The following is an 18,510-nucleotide window of genomic DNA, read 5'->3' as shown; positions in this document are numbered from 1 at the left end:
TAAAGTGACGTGAGGAAGAAAAGTCAATCTCCTTAAACTTATACCTTAGAAGAAAGCAGTCTCAATAAATATAAATAAATAATTTTTTTTTAAATCAAGCTAATTTCAATTGTAAACTAAAAGTATGGAGGACATAACAAAAAATAAAACTGTGTCTGGACTGTAAGTCTTCTTTTAATTTTGGATTTCTGTCTAGACAGAATGACACAGTGTTTGATATTCAGTATTTTTCACATTAAAATGAGTGGAGGTTAACAACCTCTAAACCTAATTTACACATGTGCCAAACAGTATCTAGTAAGAAAGAAATGGCAGCATGAATATTAGCAGCTGAGTTAAATTTTTCAACAGTGTTTTTATATACACTAATATTACCTGACATACCACCTGGGATGAATTTCTGTCTATATAATAAATATTCAGAAACAAAGATTTTTAAGGGACATTATACAGAGGTAATTTTACTTTTTTATTCAACAAGAAAAAACAATGTTTAAAAATATACCAGCGATAGCATTTCATATACAATAACAAATCTGGTGACAAAAGAAAACCTTTTACAGTAGGGTCTCAATACTGTATCAAAGTTATCATTAATCAAATCAGGAATAACACACTTTATCTAACTTACAGTACAGTACTCTGACAATCCCAACAAGTGCTCCCAAATTCAGACAATTCACAACACTTCAAGATGCAACAAATGATGAGTTAATCAATAAAAAAAACTGCCATAAATGAGGTCATTGTGATTTTCTAAATGCTGTGATCACATCAATGGACCTCCAAAATGTGCAAATATTCTGACATGCAGATTACAATGATAACTCTTACGCATTCATTTACACATTGGCCCATTTATTTTGTAAGTGCTGGTTGGTTTATCTATTTTTTTTAAAAAGTGTAATTTTAGAAGGAATTAATACACTAAAAAAGGTCCGTTGCACAAATATGTGTTTTTATTTGGGATGAAACATGATTTAAATTGCAGAAATCAGAGCATTCATTTAAATCAAAATTGGAATTTGTCACGTAAAAATGAATGATTTTATGCATCTCCCAGTGGAAAAAAAGTACATATTAATTTTCTATAAAATCTTGCAGAAAGTTTGATGGCAAATGCAGAACTCAATGGATAAAAGAAAAGAAATTTGAAAAAGTCTAAAGCCACTGTCAGCCTCTCAAGAACTCATCTCCACAACAGGTCATCTTACACTTTACTAACTCACTACAGTTGTGTTGTTCCACCTATACAATTAGATTTTTTTTTTCTATAAGTTTGTAATTGTTTTTGACTGACTAGCGAACAGGCACAGTGGTGAACAGCGGAGGCACTGTGGTTGTCTGCACAGTAGTAATAATAATAATAACATACAAGTGCAGTTGAGTGTTTAGTCAGGGAATAGTTTGGTTTATTTATCAGCCTGAACCAACGTTTTTTAAAAAGGTGCTACACTAATCGAGCTGATGAAACGCACAAGAAGATATGTTAAGTATCAGCTCATAAGCGAACACTTGTCTCCCACATTTGAAACTAGAGATGTTCCGATACCATTTTTTACTTCAGGATCAAGACTTCAGTTATTTTTCAACAGCTTTGTACTTCTAACCCTGTATGAATGTCACGCTTTTTAAAAACAAATACATACAGAGAATGAATGGCTCAGAACTTTTATTATCCAGTTTGGCAGACAGTCAGAACTGAAAAGGAACACAAATACTAACAAATGTAAGTTTGCTCACACGTGCTTATGGTTACTGACTACATGTGTAGTAAAAAATTTGCTGAATTGCTTGTAAGTCTATGGGATGCAGCAGTTGGGAAATAGCAGCTCTCTTTTCAGTGATGACGTGGTGTTGGATCTGTGCATAGGCTCACGTACTGACTGATATCCAGCATTTCAGGCAGTATCAGAGGCTTGTCCAATACTGGTGTTGGTTTTGGAACAACAGTCAGACTTGTGGATGTTTAATAGAATAACTGAATAACAGACACCCCTGCTACAGTGCAGTTACCAAAACTATCCTGCACTAGGATATCACTTCTCATATTTCTGCACCATAGGGCCAACTGCAGACTTTTTCCTCCTTCTTCATTTCAAAAATTACACACTATATTTGTCTGCAACAAGAGTGCACTTTGGCACACATTATACCCCATACCAAACAGCAACTAAAGTAGCATTTATAAATATAAACTACAGATAAATGAGCAAATCTTAAAGCAAACTGACTAAAGCTTGACTGAGAAGGAAAATTCAAAGATAAACATTAAATAAAGAGACATAATTGTTATATTTTAATGTGTCAGAACTGATTAAAAATGAGCCTGTGACACCTTCCAACAGGTTGAAAAAGTTTATCAGACTCAAAACTTCACTGCATACAACACTGATCACTCTTATTAAACCTCCACTGGAAATAAATAGAGTAAAAATTTATATATTAGTCAAGTGGGAATGTATGTACCGACAAACATACACAAGTATTACCATGTAGCTTAAAGTTTGTGTCTGCTGTCACAGTGTATTTTTCGACACTTAAATAAGGAATTTTCAGATCCTACACCCGTTAGCTTTAATTTAATAAATTATAACTAACAGACAATTTTTATGGCTGGTCTTTAAAAGACACGGTAATAGACAGGATTTACAGACGTTATCTCCGAGAACAGAATTTCTGAGAATGTAATGTAGATTGCATGACTGTACATTAAATGACATAAAACTGTCATTGTCTTTTATATAGAATAAAGCACAGGGGAAAAAAAATGACACCGATCACTTTAACATCGAGAAGAACATTTTAAATCACTTAGGATTTTATCTGAATACGAAAGTTCATAAAGGCAAAGCACCACAGCAGCTGTTAGCATCTTGTCATAGCCTTGGACTTTTTTATGAACTTTTTATGAACAAACCACACATACTTTTTTGTACCTTCTCCCTCTGTGGGGACGTGTGACAAAACAAAATCTGATTTTTATTTTCTTTTACAACCCCAATTCCACAACCATCAGTCTTTTGTTGCCCCTGTCCCGACTCGTCTGAGACGTGTTGCTGGTGTCAAATCCAAATAAGCATCAATTTACAAAAATCAATGAAGTTGATGAGGTAAAACATTAAATCCATTGTCTTTACACTGTTTTGAGTATATGTCTGAAAGGATTAGCAAATTATCACTGTTTTATATTCTGCTTTATTCAGTGTTTTACGCAGCGTCCCAGTGTTTTTGGAATTGAGCTTGTAAGTTATGTCCGCTAGAAAGAACTATAAAGATTAAAAACAAAAAAGCTAAAAGAAACACAGGCCTGCAGCCTGATGGCCATACTGGCAGCCCACAGCATCTTTAGTGCAACACTGGCAGCTAAAAACAACCAACTGTGTTTCTGAACTCGTGACTTTGTTGTCTCAGAGATGTGAAACAGCAAGATTATCATTGTGCGATTTCTGAATGGACAGCGACGCGATCATCACTGTAGTGCCTGGCTTGCATCTATAACGGTATTTTAGTTAACTATAGTCATGGTTTCATTAATTTGTCGTGGATCAGTCATTTAAGTTGACTGACCTGGAGAAGCCAAAAGTCACAGGGAACAGACGTCTCTCTTTGGAGCCCAGATATTAAACCACTGTTTGCATAAACAGTATTTAGCTGAGGTTGTTGAGACATTTGTGGTGGAAAGCATACGTCATCCTCTCAGACAGGATTAGACATCTGTGAGTGCACTGCACTGTGTACAGTAAGGACACTTTAAAGAAACCGTGTTAGGCACAGAGAGGTGAGACACATACTGGCTGAGTGCGAGTCATAGTCGAAACAGTCCAACATGTGTCCTCCTATCTCTCAACCAGGGTATCAGCATCCATGTCTGTCAGTAAGTAAATGTCCGTGTGGCGTGACAGTCCCAGATGCATCTGAAAAAGAGAGAGGAGACGGAGGTTTCATCAGAGAGGGGAGTGCTGTCAACAGCAGCAACAACAACAATCGGCTAAGCATTATTTTAACACTAAGGAAGGCAACCTCAATTATTAAAGAATCTTTCATATGATTTTTGCCATGATTTGGGTTGTATATTCATAATAGTCTGACCCTATGCTGCTTAGACGGCAAAAAACCCCACACAACTACTTGCTAGGTACACACTTTGTGCTTATTATGACCTATGAAGGCACCTCTGTGCCTGCAGCTCATTACTTTACATCAAGCTTTTTAGGGAATACACACCTTGAGATTGCAGATACTATGTCAAGTGCTACTACTGCACTCTGACTTAAAATTTAGAAAAATTAAACTTAATAATAAGAGGAGAGCATCACAATCAATGCTGTGGTTCGATCAGTTGTAAACGGCGTCCGACTGGATTCACTATTTGAATTTGATTGATTTGTGAATACAGATTAAGTAAGGGTGCTCACCTTGGCTCAAAGTGATACTTTCCAAATTCAACTTTCCTCATTTAATCCTGGAAAGTCCTGTAAAAGAGCATTTCTAATGCCTGCCATGATGTTCTATCAACCCTGCTTATATCAAAATATTCTACAAGGTGAATTTCACACTTTATACTGATTATGCTACAAGGTAACTGGAAAAAAACCCAATGTCATTTGCAGGTTGTACAGTATGGCAAGTTATCATGTTTAGTACTTGAAGTAATGAATAATACTGCATTTTAAAATAGTCACTTTCAGGAGAAAACCTCCAGCTGAAGATAATTTTCTCAAGGTGTTTTTTTGTTGTGAATATGAGGTTTTGATTAACTAAATATAAATGTTCGGCTTCTTTACGTACACAACTACAACAACAAACAAACAAACAAACACTTATTTCATGAATCCTTGTTTAAACATTCAGACAGAAGACACCAACAAATGTCCATATAGCCATTATTTCCCATTTATTTTGAACACAGGGTGCGCTTTGTCCAGAAACAAGCACACAGACTTATTCATTCAGTCCCAAAGAGCAGAAATGAGTGATAACTTCAGTGTACACATTACTACAGTGAAGTTTTCCGTAACAGTTGAAATGTGCTTTTGCCATGTTTTTTTTTTTTCTCATGAGAAAGGTATTTGTATTTGTATGACAATGTATAAAGTCACAGTAGTCTTACAAACCTTGAGAAACCTGAAGAGGTTTTGAGAACTCAACCAGAGACCTGCACCTGATCCACCACACAACAATAACTTTTGGAAGAACCAGAGATCTTAACTGCGATCACGCTATGAAATATATGCTCTTACTGGTTAATACATGTATCTTCTTTTTGTAAAATAAAGTGACATGAGACAGACTTGACTTGTTCAATATGCTGCCTTACAGGACCAACAGGAAAAGAAGTTTGATGTGGAAATTTTTATAAAAAAGTTTAATAAAAATTTTCACATCAAACCGAGGCTGTTCAAGTTATCCTGTGTTTAGTCATGTTAGATGGACTGAAACAAGGCCGTGTGAAGGCAGCGTGGATGTCTGAGTGGAAATGCTGGCACTTAAAATCTAAATATGAACAAATATTTTTTTCTAAATAAGTTTTAAATATCTTTTCATAGGTTTATTAAATGCATGTGGTGCTTTAGTAAAACGATTTTTCTTTTGACCTGCAGGCAGGTCTGCGGCCCAATGAAGTTGGACTAAAAATACAGTAAACACAAGAGCAGTTTTATTTTTGGAGGACAAGAAACTATTTAGGAATAAACTGACACTGCTGAGAAGGGAGAACAAACAAAAATGTTTTCTTTCCCATTAGGAGATCTTAAATCAGTCAGTGCAGCGCACTGGAAACACTGGTGCTTAACTAACACATGCAGCACAACAGAATTAACATAAAGATTTTTTAAACAAATTTCTACTTTTGAATGATTGTGGCCCAACTGTATTTTATCCTGAGCTGTGGCATTTGTGGGCCTCAGTTCATGAAATGACTGCTTTTGGTCTAAAGATAGACAGCAGACTGTAAATCCTTCTCACAGAAACTGGTGATTTGGGGCTTTATAAATAAACTTCCTCTGTACTTGTTTTGACTTTTGTTTTACTTTTGTTTGCAGTTCTGCTTTAACCACAGCTGTGCCATGACAATTACCACAATTATGATGATGCAATTATTTTTATGCTGCCACATATGCAGTTCCCTCCCTTCTCCTCATGCAGTATGAATGTCAGTGTTGTAATTCCTCTCTAATATTACATATTCATACTACAGTATATGTGTGTCAGCCCTGTCCTCTCAGGTTTTTAACCAGAAATAACTGAATAAAATGTAAAATGGAGGTTTATGCTGGTATCACTAAAAAAAAAACAAAAACACCAAAACTTTTACAGTCAATAAGGAACAATACACCTGCTACACATCTGTGCCACAAACTTACTGTCCCTTCAGACTTTAGCATGTTGATTAATCAGAATCACTGGCATTTTGATAATTTAGGCACCAACAGAGCTGCGGTCATATAAAGCTTGTAGTCATATAAAGCTTGTGTGAATAAAGTGGTTCGGATCAGACTCAATGCACATTACAATGCAGAAATGATGAATAAAATACTCAAGATGCCATTCAATATGACTGTCAACTAATACTTCCAGTTCATACGTTGTACTCTGGAATTAATTTTGAGAACTAGTCAGGTCTTAATCACATTAACACATTAGCTTTCATCGGGCAGCACCACAGTAGTTTTTTAATAACCACGTGGACTCTTGACTTGGACTTGACTCTGAATCTGATTTTACAATCAGATCATATTTATATATAAAAAAAGGCTTATGTTTGACAGACTTGGTTAAGCGGATGTCCACTCTGGACTTGTGCAAAACAAAGATATAACCGGGCCTCCATGCGAGAAGCGACAAATCAATGTACAGAGTCAGCCAAAATAATGAATACACATGCATGTTTATTTTTTCCCGATGTATGCATGGTTTATTTTGGCTGACTCTGTATATCCATCATTTATGTATGATAATGAAACAGTCCATTTTAGTTTCTCTGAGGTGACATTAGATAGGAATAAGCTCCCAACATCAAACCCTCACACCCAAAAGGTTTTTGTCACACAGTTAGGGCTGGATCTCACTTGGTGATTTTTGGTCCAGATAGTAGGATTCAGATAACTTTCTTGTGAATTATGTCACATTTAAAAATAAAAATCCAGTGACTCAAACTGCTACAGAGTTGAGATAACAGAGGAAGCAGAGCCAGTGGAAATTATGACAGACTGAACAGCAAGACACTGGGATGTTAACATTATAACAATAAGAGGGTTTACAGAGAGAAGAGTGTGTAATGCAGCTACCTTTAATACACGCCTTATGAGAATATGGGAATGAATCAAAAAAGAAGATTTAAAAAAAAAAAAAAAAAAAAAAAAAAAGGACTACTTACGGTGGACAGTTAGGTCAGCTCTGACTTTACGGAAACAACGGTAAAACTAAACAGAGGCTCACCAGCCCTGCTAATTTGGTTTTAGTGAGACCCCAACAGCACATTGGTCAGAAATACAATAACCAATGTTGCTGCAAATCAAATGTGGGGATTTGTTTTCTTAAAAATACAGGTAGTTTCAAGATTAATATTTTAATCGTGACAATTCTGTAATTTTGAGGTTATTTAATCCTAAAGTAAAAAAAAAAACAAAACAAAAAAAAACAACAATGTAGCTACTGCTGTACAAAAACTAATATAAATACAAAAAAATCCAAGATTAACACACAGACACTGGGGTTAATCATCAGTATGTTGCTTCACAAACAAATGTGAATATAATTGCTGGCTTTAAGATAATAATAATTATTGATTTGTCAGTTGATGTACATATATTTCTACAGAAATTTCCCTCAAGCATTAAATTTTCAGTGCCGGTGTAGTATTAATTTAGTTCACTGAGGACCTAAAAACACCAAATCATGAGACCCAGCTCTACACAAAATAAACATGAAGCATTAGCAGGAAATGTGCTTTCAAGATCCTACACGATCTACACAAGTCCCGGTTGTGTACGGGGCTCAGTGTCTCCAAGAGGAAAAGAGGAATGCTGGTTACTGTCCTGTTCAGTTCTAGGAGTCGTACTCAGACTGCTCCTCTATGAGCACAGCAGGTGGATTGCTTACCCTGCTGCCAAAGTCCAGGCAGGAAACGCCCAAGGCAACCAAACAGTGCCATGCCTGCAGACAACAATGGAGGAGAGGGAAGTCAAGACACGACCAGGCACATTTATGCATAAGGTTTTTGTTTTGTTTTGTTTTTTTATAACTGAAAAAATGGTGAAATGCAAGAATTACACAGTACAACTGTTTTTCATTTTAACAATCTAAATTTACACAAATAGTTTTATTGTAAATTTTATATTTATGATCAGTTTTCTGGAGCACTTGCTTTTCTTTTTCTGCTTGTTGTGACTGAATACAAAGGCAAAATCCTTATACGTGAACCTGTGCTTAGCTTGAAAGTTTGAAACCAAGCAAATTAATACATTTAATAACATTTAAAAACATTTGAATACAGAAGGCTGACCAATTAATAGCAATTAATATTTTAACTTTCTATAATTTCATCCATTATACTGATTATACGCTCACTGAAATCCTAGGACCCAAAGAGTTGCTAATAGACCCAAATGGGTTTGATTATATGTTTTACATTGTCAGTTGGGTCCCGTGGGTTTACTGTGGGTAACAGGTCTTTTTAACATATACATAACATCCGTCTGGGTACAGTCCATTTGCGGCCACAAGGTGGTACCAAATAACCTGCATGAGTGAATGCCTCTGACCAGTGATCGTAAAATACCTATGCCAACGTTAGCAGTTGTGCTAAGAACAAACAATCTTTCTTATAGTTCAAAAGGGCAACCAGTAAATGTTATTTTTATTGTGCTAAATGCAACAAAACTGCAAAGCTGACTCAAAACAAGTCACATTTGTCATCTGTCACCAGTGTAGCAAGTGGACATTTAAAGAGACACCTAAGCTAATTTTCAAGAAGGTTTGTCATCATTAGGGAAATGAACTTCTTTCTACTTTGCCTGCACTCAGAGCACATTTCAGTATGCCTGCTTACACAAACACAAAGAGCACAGAAGTCAGACTGTGAGAGAGAGACGCCGCCCTCACCCTCATGTCTCACAAAGTCAGCAGCACTGATTAAATATGAATGAAGATTTTGTGGCCTTGGATCGCTGGATCCTGGTTGAGTATGTTCAGCTACTGAGTTGTAAAAGTGATACGCGGATATCTTTTACGTGACTGACTTTTGTTTTTGCTCACACTTGTGTACATTTTGCTGTGTGTGTACTCACACATTTAGAAATACAAATACCCAATTAGAACATTACATATGCAGTACGTACTCCAGCGGGTTGGTTTTAAAAACTGATATTCACCTGAGCAGGTTGCATACTATACTATAACCACATCTTTTCAAAGAGCAATTCACCCATAAAAAGACTGAGACCTTAAGTTACTGATTTAAACAAGTTTACAAGTAACAAGTTAAACGTTATTTTTCTCAAGGCAAAAAGTGTCTGCAAAGTGAATCCAATGTTGCAGTACTTTAACTCACCAGGTAACCTACAAAGCACAGATAGGCTACGGAGAGCAGAGCAGCAAGAACGTAGAGCAGCACGCTGTTCAGCGCCGTCACGTAAACCACCACAAAGTACATGTTGATTGCGCACACCACCAGGATGAGGATACCTCCGGAAATCTTCCACACTCTAAACAAACAATCAGTTTATTAGACCACAGGTAAATTAAGGGTTTTGGAGGAAAAGAATATTCTCCTGAAAGTACATCACTCTGACAGTCACGTTACAGTCTTGGCCTATCTAAAAGAACAAAATGACTACCTCAGATTTTTTTCCAAATATACAACTTTAAGCTAAATTATTGATCTACGTATTGGAAAAAAAAAGGAAAAGAGGAAGTTAAGTAACTTTCTAAATAACTAAAGGCAGCACCGTACTTTAAAATGAACTCATCTGGAACAGTCACTCAGATGACCGTGAGCAAACAAGTTGCATTTGATTTGTCAATGAATAACTGAAACAGACCTCTACCACAACAAATTCACCAACTGGTTGTCACATCAAAAGAAAATAGAAAATAGAAAGTCAAGATTCTGTCCGTTTGGCTAAACATAGCAAAAGACTGTCTGATGATGAACCTCCTGGATTTTCCAAATCTAATAAGTTATTCATTTGCCTAAATTTTGAAATATCCTGCAGTGGAAGCAGAAGCTGAGACTTTGAGGACTGGGCTGCTCATCATTTTTTTTTAACCCTTTTGTAGTAGTAATTTATGTGTTAGATACAGACAAAAACTGTCAGCCTGACTGATGAAGATCCTTATCCTGTCAATAAACAGTATAATGCTAACAGTTCAAGGCATAAAATTAACAAATACAGTATGTATTCTAGAGACAGGATGTAGACAGTCATGATGATATTAGTGATTTATAAAATGTATGGAATTCACTCACAATTTGTTTGCAAAGTCGTTCATTATGGACTTTAGACTGGTGAAGGTCAGAATTGGGATCAAAGCAAACGGAAGCTGTTGAACAGAAAGAGAAACCACAGTGAATATTTTGCAGGATTACAATAAACACAACAGGAACCATAAAAAAAAACCAACAATATGTATAAAACAAAAGCTGGATTGCAAATTGTGTAATGGATGTTTTTGACAAAAATGAAATCATTTAAAATTATTGATTCGTTCATTAATTCTTTTTTAAATGATCCATCCTGACCTGCATGCTCTGAAGCACGTTGAGGAAGTCGTTCATCCCTGTCAGATGGTTTACATCCTGAAAAATGGCTACCAGCAGAGTAGGCGTGATGGCAATGGAGCGGGTCAGAAGCACCCGCGCAAACCGGGACCACCGCAGGTTCAGGAAACCCTTAGTGAACATGAAAGTACAAATATGAGCGCACACCCTTATCTTTGTTTTTGTTTGCCCATTTCTAGGTAAATGACCAACTGGCATTCTTACCTCCATAACAAACTGGCCAGAGTAAGTGCCTGTCATAGTGGAACTCTGTCCAGCTGCCAGAATCCCTATAGCCCAGATATAGAGGGCTGCAGGACCAAAGAAACAGCCCAAGACCACTCCCTGTACAGACAGACATACCGAGAGAGAAATAAATTAAGGTTGTGGTACAAACACTTAAGTTCAGAATAAAAATGAGCCAAACAACAGTTTTCAATACACTGAATCTTCTTCTTGACCATTATAAAAGCATTTTAAATGTCTTGGTAACAGTTCCAAAGTGAGGCTTTAGAGTTGTTGTAATGATGAGGTACCCCTTTGTAGATGTCAACCTCCAGGGTGCCATTGTTGGCAGGGAAGAGATCTGTGTGAGGGCTGCCGGTTTTATTGCACAATTCATTCTGCAATGAGGGACACAAACACATGAAGGGCCTGTGAGTGTTATTATTATTCCAGCGTGTTTCAGTATGAACAGCACAAATGTCAGCAGTATTCAGTACTGGTGAATGGATTCTTACTGTGTACTCACCACTTCTATATTGGTTTTATTGTAGAAGGCCTGAGCAAAAACTGCGACAACAAAGACGTTGATGAGGAAGGAGACGAAGAGAGCGATAGATGACTCTATGAAGAAGTACTTGTTGGCTTCCTTTACTTCTTTCTTATTTTTGCGGTCGATTTCACGAGACTATTAGAAAATTAACAGAATTACATTCAGCTTTCCTAAATCACCCAAAGTTTGCTTTAAGAATCTTTTAAAATGGCATTAATACAATTGAACTTGTCGTATAATTTATACTGTGAGTCAAACCCTGGAAAATATGGAATGATTCTGGATGACTGGAGCCATATAAGAAATATGGCTGACATGACTGTCATATTACTTTACCAAAAAAAATGAGGAAAAAACATTAGCAAACTTTCATTCCACCATCTTCATTCTTCTAGGGTTAACTTTTTAGTCTTGTTTATCTGAATGTGACAACAAACATGGTTCTAACCTTGACCAGCGCTGAGTGCAAGTAGATGTTGTGGGGCATGATGACCGCGCCTACGATTCCCACTGCCTGCTCCAGCTGCGCAGGCCCACAGTCGGCACAGTATGGCAAAAACATCCCCTTCAGCAGTTCCCCTTGGTCTGGTTTTACCACCACATACTACAGACAGGCAAGATGTCACAATACCATAAACATCCTGGCAAAAACTAAAACTCAACAGACATTTAAGTATATTGGATATTGTAAGGGACTTTTACCTCATAACCAAAGCTAAGAGCCATTACGGTGATGAGAAAGCCAAAGAACGCTTCAAGTTTCCTCAGACCTACAAGGACATATGAACTCTATCACCACCGAGATGCACAGCTTTTAAACTGCTAAGTGAGTGATTGTAACATGCGTACCATATTTGTCTAGAAAGAGGAACACAAATGTGTCTGTGATGGTGATAAGGACTCCTCCCCACAGTGGGATCCTGGAGGAGAGACAGACAACAATGTAAGTTTTTGCCACAATAACTCCTCACTATTACATAAATATCCACATTTTGTGAATTTGTAAAAATGCTTGCAATCACTTTTCATGGACAAGTGTTAAAGAAGGTACCTGCCCACAGAGAGAAGGTTGAGGGCTATGGCACAGCCAATGACCTCCTGCATGTCAGAGCCGATAATTGCCAGTTCCACCATCAGCCAAAGGAGGATCCGAGGGACCTGAAAAAGAAAAAGTAAGATATAATCAGAGAGTGGTATGGATTTTAATAATCTCTGCAGAAACAGTAACAGTAAACACAATCTTTTATCTCATGTTGGCTTCTAATTTAAAACCATACAGTACATGTAGATTTACATAAGATACTCAACAATAATTAAGAATTGAAATATGGAACAATTTTTATTGATAGAAATTTAACAAATACAGACCCATGCATTAAAAAAAATGCTAATGTGCAACAAGAAAAGGGAAGTTCAGGTGTGTAATGAGAAGAGGAAATGCTCACTGTGCGATATTGGCGGTTGCAGACTTCTGCCAGGTGCATCCCAGTGACGACCCCGAGGCGTGCAGCTAACCTTTGCAACAGCAGCCCAATGATGGTGGCTACAAGAAGAACCCATAGGAGCTGAGGAAAAAAAAAGACAACATCAGCATAAATTGCTATTTCCTGTGTGGCGGAGATGGTTGTGGTTCTATTTACTTCCTAAATTAAAACAATGACTGCCTGGATTCCTGATCATTTGTGTCATGGTGATGCACTACAGCCAATGTTCAAAAATTGCATTTCTTTTTAATAAAACCTCGAAAATAATTATGACCAATAAACAGAAGGTGCCTTTGCTTAGAGAAAAATATTGATGCAGCTCATTATGTGTCATTGCCACAAGCAGGACAAGCTGCACAAAGCAAGAGACAGAAAAAAAATATGACCAGAGGTAATGAATGCTACAAAAACAGGAACCTGTGGAATCACTTCCCTAAATGTGGAGTAGAAAAAAAAAACGCACAAACACATGCTTCCAATAACCAGCAAAGGAAAATGTCAGGTTAACATGCTAACAACATGTCACCTTAAAGCCAGCTATAGCTCCAGACTGAAGATCAGACTCGATGTTCCCTGGATCCAAGTAAGCAATGCTCATCAAAAACCCTGGTCCAGTGAAGGCCCAGAGTTTACGGAAACTGAACACCTGAACAGGAGGACAGCAAAATTTGATTATTACTATGGATGTTGTAGTTTGATTAAAATGAAGCTGATTCAATTCCAAGTAAAATATATAAACAAATTCTAATAAACCAACAAAGGTGAAACATTAAATTTGGGGGTGGAAGAAGCACAATCATTCAAACTGGTACATCTGAGTCAAAATTTCGAGCTTCAGTTTTGCTGCACATTATACATGAAACAGAGGCTGTGCGACCTGGTGAGTACCTGGCTGACATTTTCTGGAATGGCCACCTTGTCTTCAAAGTAAGTGGAGAAGGGTTCTTCCTGGGTAACAGGGGATGCAGGAGGTGAGATGGAGCTGTACTGGTTTGACTGGACTCCATTCTCCTGAGGGGAGTCCTCTGACAAAATCACAGAGAAGAAAAATGAAGGGATGCTAATTAGTGATGAGAGAAGACTAAGACCAATATAGACAAAGTTATTCATTCCTGCAACAAACTACTTAAAATATAATCTATAATATAATAATATAATTGCATCCTTTGATCCATACAATTTTCAATTTAATGAAAATAAAAAAAGTATTTCCAGTGAATAAAAAAATCCCAGACTCAAACTCCATTTTCGCTGAGGCCTTTAAATAATATTTATTTCACTCAGTCAGTAATAACCTGTCATTAGGGTCTCATCATTCAGGACCTAAACCCAAAGACTCCAAGCATGTTTTATGACAACACAATGATTACACACAAAAAAAGTTAACCAAACTAAAATCTCACAACACGTGTATTTATTTTTTTTAACATGTCTGACAAATGTAATGTATAGCAGTAAACAATGTGTATTACTCACGGAGTCTGGACCTTTCAGTTTTTCCTCCCTTCATCTCCAACTCACTGCTAGTCCTAAAGTCCACAGTTCCCTAACAAGGAACTGTGGACTCTGCTTTCATATGACTCAGCCTTTATTATCCCCCCCACCCCCCCCCAAACACACACATTTTTTTTGTCATCAGATGTCACAATGACAGTCTCTAAAAATGACCCACAAAGTGAGCACAAGCAGTGACATAGTTCATACCAGAAGCGGTCAAAATTACCAGCATTCAGATTCTAAAATATAAGAAAATTTACTGTCAGAAAATGAGTTTTCAAAAGTCCTGTGCACCACAAAATGTATTAAAATAAAACATCACTTTGAGCAGCTCTGTCAACATGCACACTGATGCAGAAAGTATTTCAACCTAAGCTAAATGCCCAGAGGGTGTAATAGAACACGGCGGGTGTGTCTGTCATGTTTCTGTTATCATAAGAAGTTACCTTCAAGGAGGTCTCTTTCTTGGTTGGCTTTCATCAGGGCAAGCTGAGGGATCCCTGGGAACTTGAGGGATGAATATCAGCCTCCCTGGAATAAGACAACAACAGTTATATATTCTGAAGGAGCAGGACATACATGACTGCTGAAGGTAAAACAGTAATTATCATGCTAAGCATTGAGATAAAACTGTTTTGTGTTCCTTTGTTGGGTTGACAAAGAAACCAACTTTAGGATTTTTCCCAATTAAAACAAACACACCTCAACATGACACATGACCGTGCAACATTTTGTTCAAAGATCAACATTAAAAGTCACAAGTCATAACAATGACTAAGTAATATTAACAGCATGTGAAAGTTTGCAACATTTATGAAAAACTTTGACAGGAAGCCTTGAGTTGACCATTGACACCAGAGTTTCACTTCACCCACATGTATCGTTCCGCAAAATACTTCACTTACATGCTCTGTAAGGATGGTACAGTCTGTTGGTCCAGACTGTGGGATCATGACCAACAGCTGTTGGTCCAGACTGAGGTCTGGACACCATGAACACCATGTTCTCTGACACAAAGAGTGTGCCTCCTCTGAAAGCACATGACTGTGGGATCATGAGGCAAAAGATGACTTGGAGCTGTGAATGGAGCAGCTTTCCCAACAGTCAAAATTTCCATCAGAGAGCCACTTCCTTTGGGTGAACATGTGCTTAGAGTATTTAGCATTAGTCAAGTCTTTTGTACTTTACTCAGCAGCAACAATTAATTTAATAACATTAGAGTCTGCGTAATAATTATAATAACTTATGACCAGCACCACAAATGATAAAAATCACAATTTGTTAACACAAAACAAAAAACATGATGCCAAAATGAACAAACCTTTCCACATAAGTTCAGGTGTACAGCTTTAGAAAACGACTGGTGATTAAAACAAATACGGTTTGTTTCAACAACACATTTAACTGTGTAACTATGAAGCTGAGCATCTGGTCTTTGTCTTCTGAATTTGTCCTGGGGGGCCAGATCTGGCCAGCAGCCTGACATTTACTCGCTACTTGGCTTCTTCAGTTTTTTGTCACATGTTTTCATGTGGCCACAATCAGCAGTCACAATCTGTTACTGAACACACAAGTACAAAATGCTAAATTAAATCAAATTATTTCCGCCAGCACTCAATGCTGTTTAATTGTGTGCAGTTATCGTAGCTCATAGGGATATGCCTTAAGGACAAAAGTATTAGGACACCTGACCATTACACCTAAATACATTGGCATTAATATGGAGTTTGTCCCTCCTTTGCAGCTATAACAGCATCTAGTCTTCTGGGAAGGCTTTTCTCAGTAGTATTACAGTAGAGTATTTGTGAGGTCAGTCACTGTTGGACCATAAGATCTGTTTTTATGGACCTTGCTTTGAGCACTGGGGCACACCCATTCACCTTCCTAAATTCCCAAACTGCACACTTTGGGACACTAGTATAAATGCCGAACACAAAGGAACAGTTTGTTGGCTTAATTTATGCTTTGTCTACCATCATTTTTATCTGTGCTACATCTGACAAATTGTGATGTTGTACTGGTCCCAATTTGACCTGGATTCCAGTCCTGGACTGTCTGTCAGCACCCGCAATCATGTCACATTCCATGGGCAAACATATGATGATTAAAGAGGTCTAAACTCTGACAAAGTTTCCCAGTAGCTAACCGATTGGTCAAATTGAATCGATATAGTATTCTAAACACTATTCAGTAAAAGTATGATGTTCATACAGGAAACATCATTAACTACATGATTCATTTTGACATTACCAAATGTTGTAAACTTGGACTGACCAAGTTTGTACATCTAAATCAGAATGTGGTAAGCCTGTTAAGAAACCACATCACTTTGTCATCCACTCATCCAACTTCCCCACAAGCCCGGGCCCTCACCTAACACCACAGAGGACTAATCTGCAGAGAACAGCTTTCACAATCACTATAAATCTATGACAACTCCCAAACTGACAAATGATGTCTAATGTTACGCCCCTCAAATTATGGCTCTAGCAGGCTTTGACACCACCGGTAAAAAATAGAATAAAATCGAATTCCTCTAATGCCAAAATAAACATCAAAGAAAACTGCTTCTATATGCTCTCCCACATGAAAAATAAAGTCTCTTACAGTACTAATAATTTCTATCATATTCAAAAGAGGACTGAGTGGCACCACCACAACATCAGACTTTCCACATGCAACTCCAACGCAGCTCTGTTAAACTGGTTTTCAGCTGCTATGAAGGTTAAAAGAATAGTCATCTCTGTCTCCCTCTAACCAGGAAATCAAATATTCAAGAACACACACTATTACAAAGTAAAACCATTCCCTTCAGGGATAAATAAAGGAATTCTGATTCTGATTCTGATACCAGCTAATACCTACCTGTGTTTACATAAAGTCGTAAGCTTTGCATGTTGCTTGTATATCTACCTTCGCTACAACACTCAAACACACTCACCACGGAACACTACTATACCAACTGTACTATAACAACTCTAAGGTCTAATTAGCACGTTATTTCTGTGATTGTTTTACAGCTCAGCTTCGCATAGTCAGTTTGAGCAACTATAATGCCGATTATGATGTAACCATTATTGTTAATAGGCAAAATCCATTGAGAGTCACCTGATGACTTCGTCATCATCATCATTCAAGATCCTACTATTTCTAACTTTGGCATGTGAAGCAACACGTTGATTACTGAACTACAGACACACATTCGGTTGAAGGCTGGAGTTGCCTTTACACTCAAAGACACACCATTATATTGGCAAAAAGCACCATGAAAGCAATCAAACCTCAGTACAAGTCACATTTATAATGCTGAAATATTGTCGATTCAGCTTACAAACTCTCAGAGTGAGTATTATGCATTAGTAAGAACTTAATACATTTGACCCCTCGCCCTCCTTATGACATACAACACAGTGTTGCAGTTGAACCAACTAGCTGGGAAATATACCAAGCTCACCTGCTAAATAACCCTGTAGATATGTGTGTAACAAAAACAGCTTTAACCATCACATTCAACACTCTCCAACAAAACTAAGAATAAAACCCCAGCGCGCCAACATCAACACTGACAGAGCAGCTACTATGTGTGATCAAGCTAACACGTTCCCATGGTATGTTAGCTGTCTAATGGATGTGCTAACGTTACCTTTATCAAAGTATGAAAAAGCCCTTACCTGGTTCTGTCTTATGGGAGGTAAAATGACACTATTATCGTGCGTCGACGATTAAAGCTACTTCACCATTTGTGTCAATTTAAATGTAGCTGGACGGCATGTTAACAAGCTATATTCCGGCAAAGCCTTATCTTTTCATGTCAACTCTAAGTTCAAGACGCCTCCGATGCGCATGTGCAAGAAGACAATTTTGATTGGTCAATAGTTGGGGGTCTCTAGGGCGACAGTGGGAAATGGGTGCCCTGGGTTTAGCCGGTCAGGCGCGGTCTCAGAAAAGTGAAAATATCAAACGTAAATCTTTGCAGGAAAAAAATATGTCTC

The 18,510-nt window shown here is 37.5% G+C and overlaps 1 protein-coding gene across 3 annotated transcripts; it reads right to left on the bottom strand.

Annotated features, from left to right (window-relative positions):
- Positions 1 to 457: 457 nt before the first annotated feature.
- Positions 458 to 18,370, bottom strand: LOC124056558 (natural resistance-associated macrophage protein 2-like). Of its 3 annotated transcripts, none has more exons than XM_046384116.1 (17): positions 18,190 to 18,370; positions 14,965 to 15,049; positions 13,910 to 14,046; positions 13,548 to 13,667; positions 12,983 to 13,102; positions 12,589 to 12,695; positions 12,387 to 12,457; positions 12,240 to 12,307; positions 11,986 to 12,141; positions 11,514 to 11,672; positions 11,299 to 11,385; positions 10,988 to 11,107; positions 10,745 to 10,894; positions 10,472 to 10,545; positions 9,554 to 9,707; positions 8,104 to 8,157; positions 458 to 3,917 (listed from the first exon to the last, which is right to left on the bottom strand). In XM_046384116.1, the coding sequence occupies exons 2-17, from the start codon at positions 14,996 to 14,998 to the stop codon at positions 3,840 to 3,842; spliced, it is 1,689 nt and encodes a 562-aa protein (XP_046240072.1). In that variant the 5' UTR covers positions 14,999 to 15,049; positions 18,190 to 18,370; the 3' UTR covers positions 458 to 3,839. The 3 variants fall into 3 exon arrangements, with proteins under 3 accessions (XP_046240072.1, XP_046240074.1, XP_046240073.1); XM_046384118.1 differs by lacking the exon at positions 18,190 to 18,370 and adding an exon at positions 15,424 to 16,160; XM_046384117.1 differs by lacking the exons at positions 14,965 to 15,049; positions 18,190 to 18,370 and adding an exon at positions 14,498 to 14,635.
- Between the last annotated feature and the right edge of the window lie 140 nt (positions 18,371 to 18,510).

The sequence above is a fragment of the Scatophagus argus genome, chromosome 3 (genome assembly GCF_020382885.2).
Source record: "Scatophagus argus isolate fScaArg1 chromosome 3, fScaArg1.pri, whole genome shotgun sequence".
Taxonomy (NCBI): Eukaryota; Metazoa; Chordata; class Actinopteri; family Scatophagidae; genus Scatophagus; species Scatophagus argus.
This window is presented reverse-complemented; position numbering and strand designations above follow the sequence as displayed.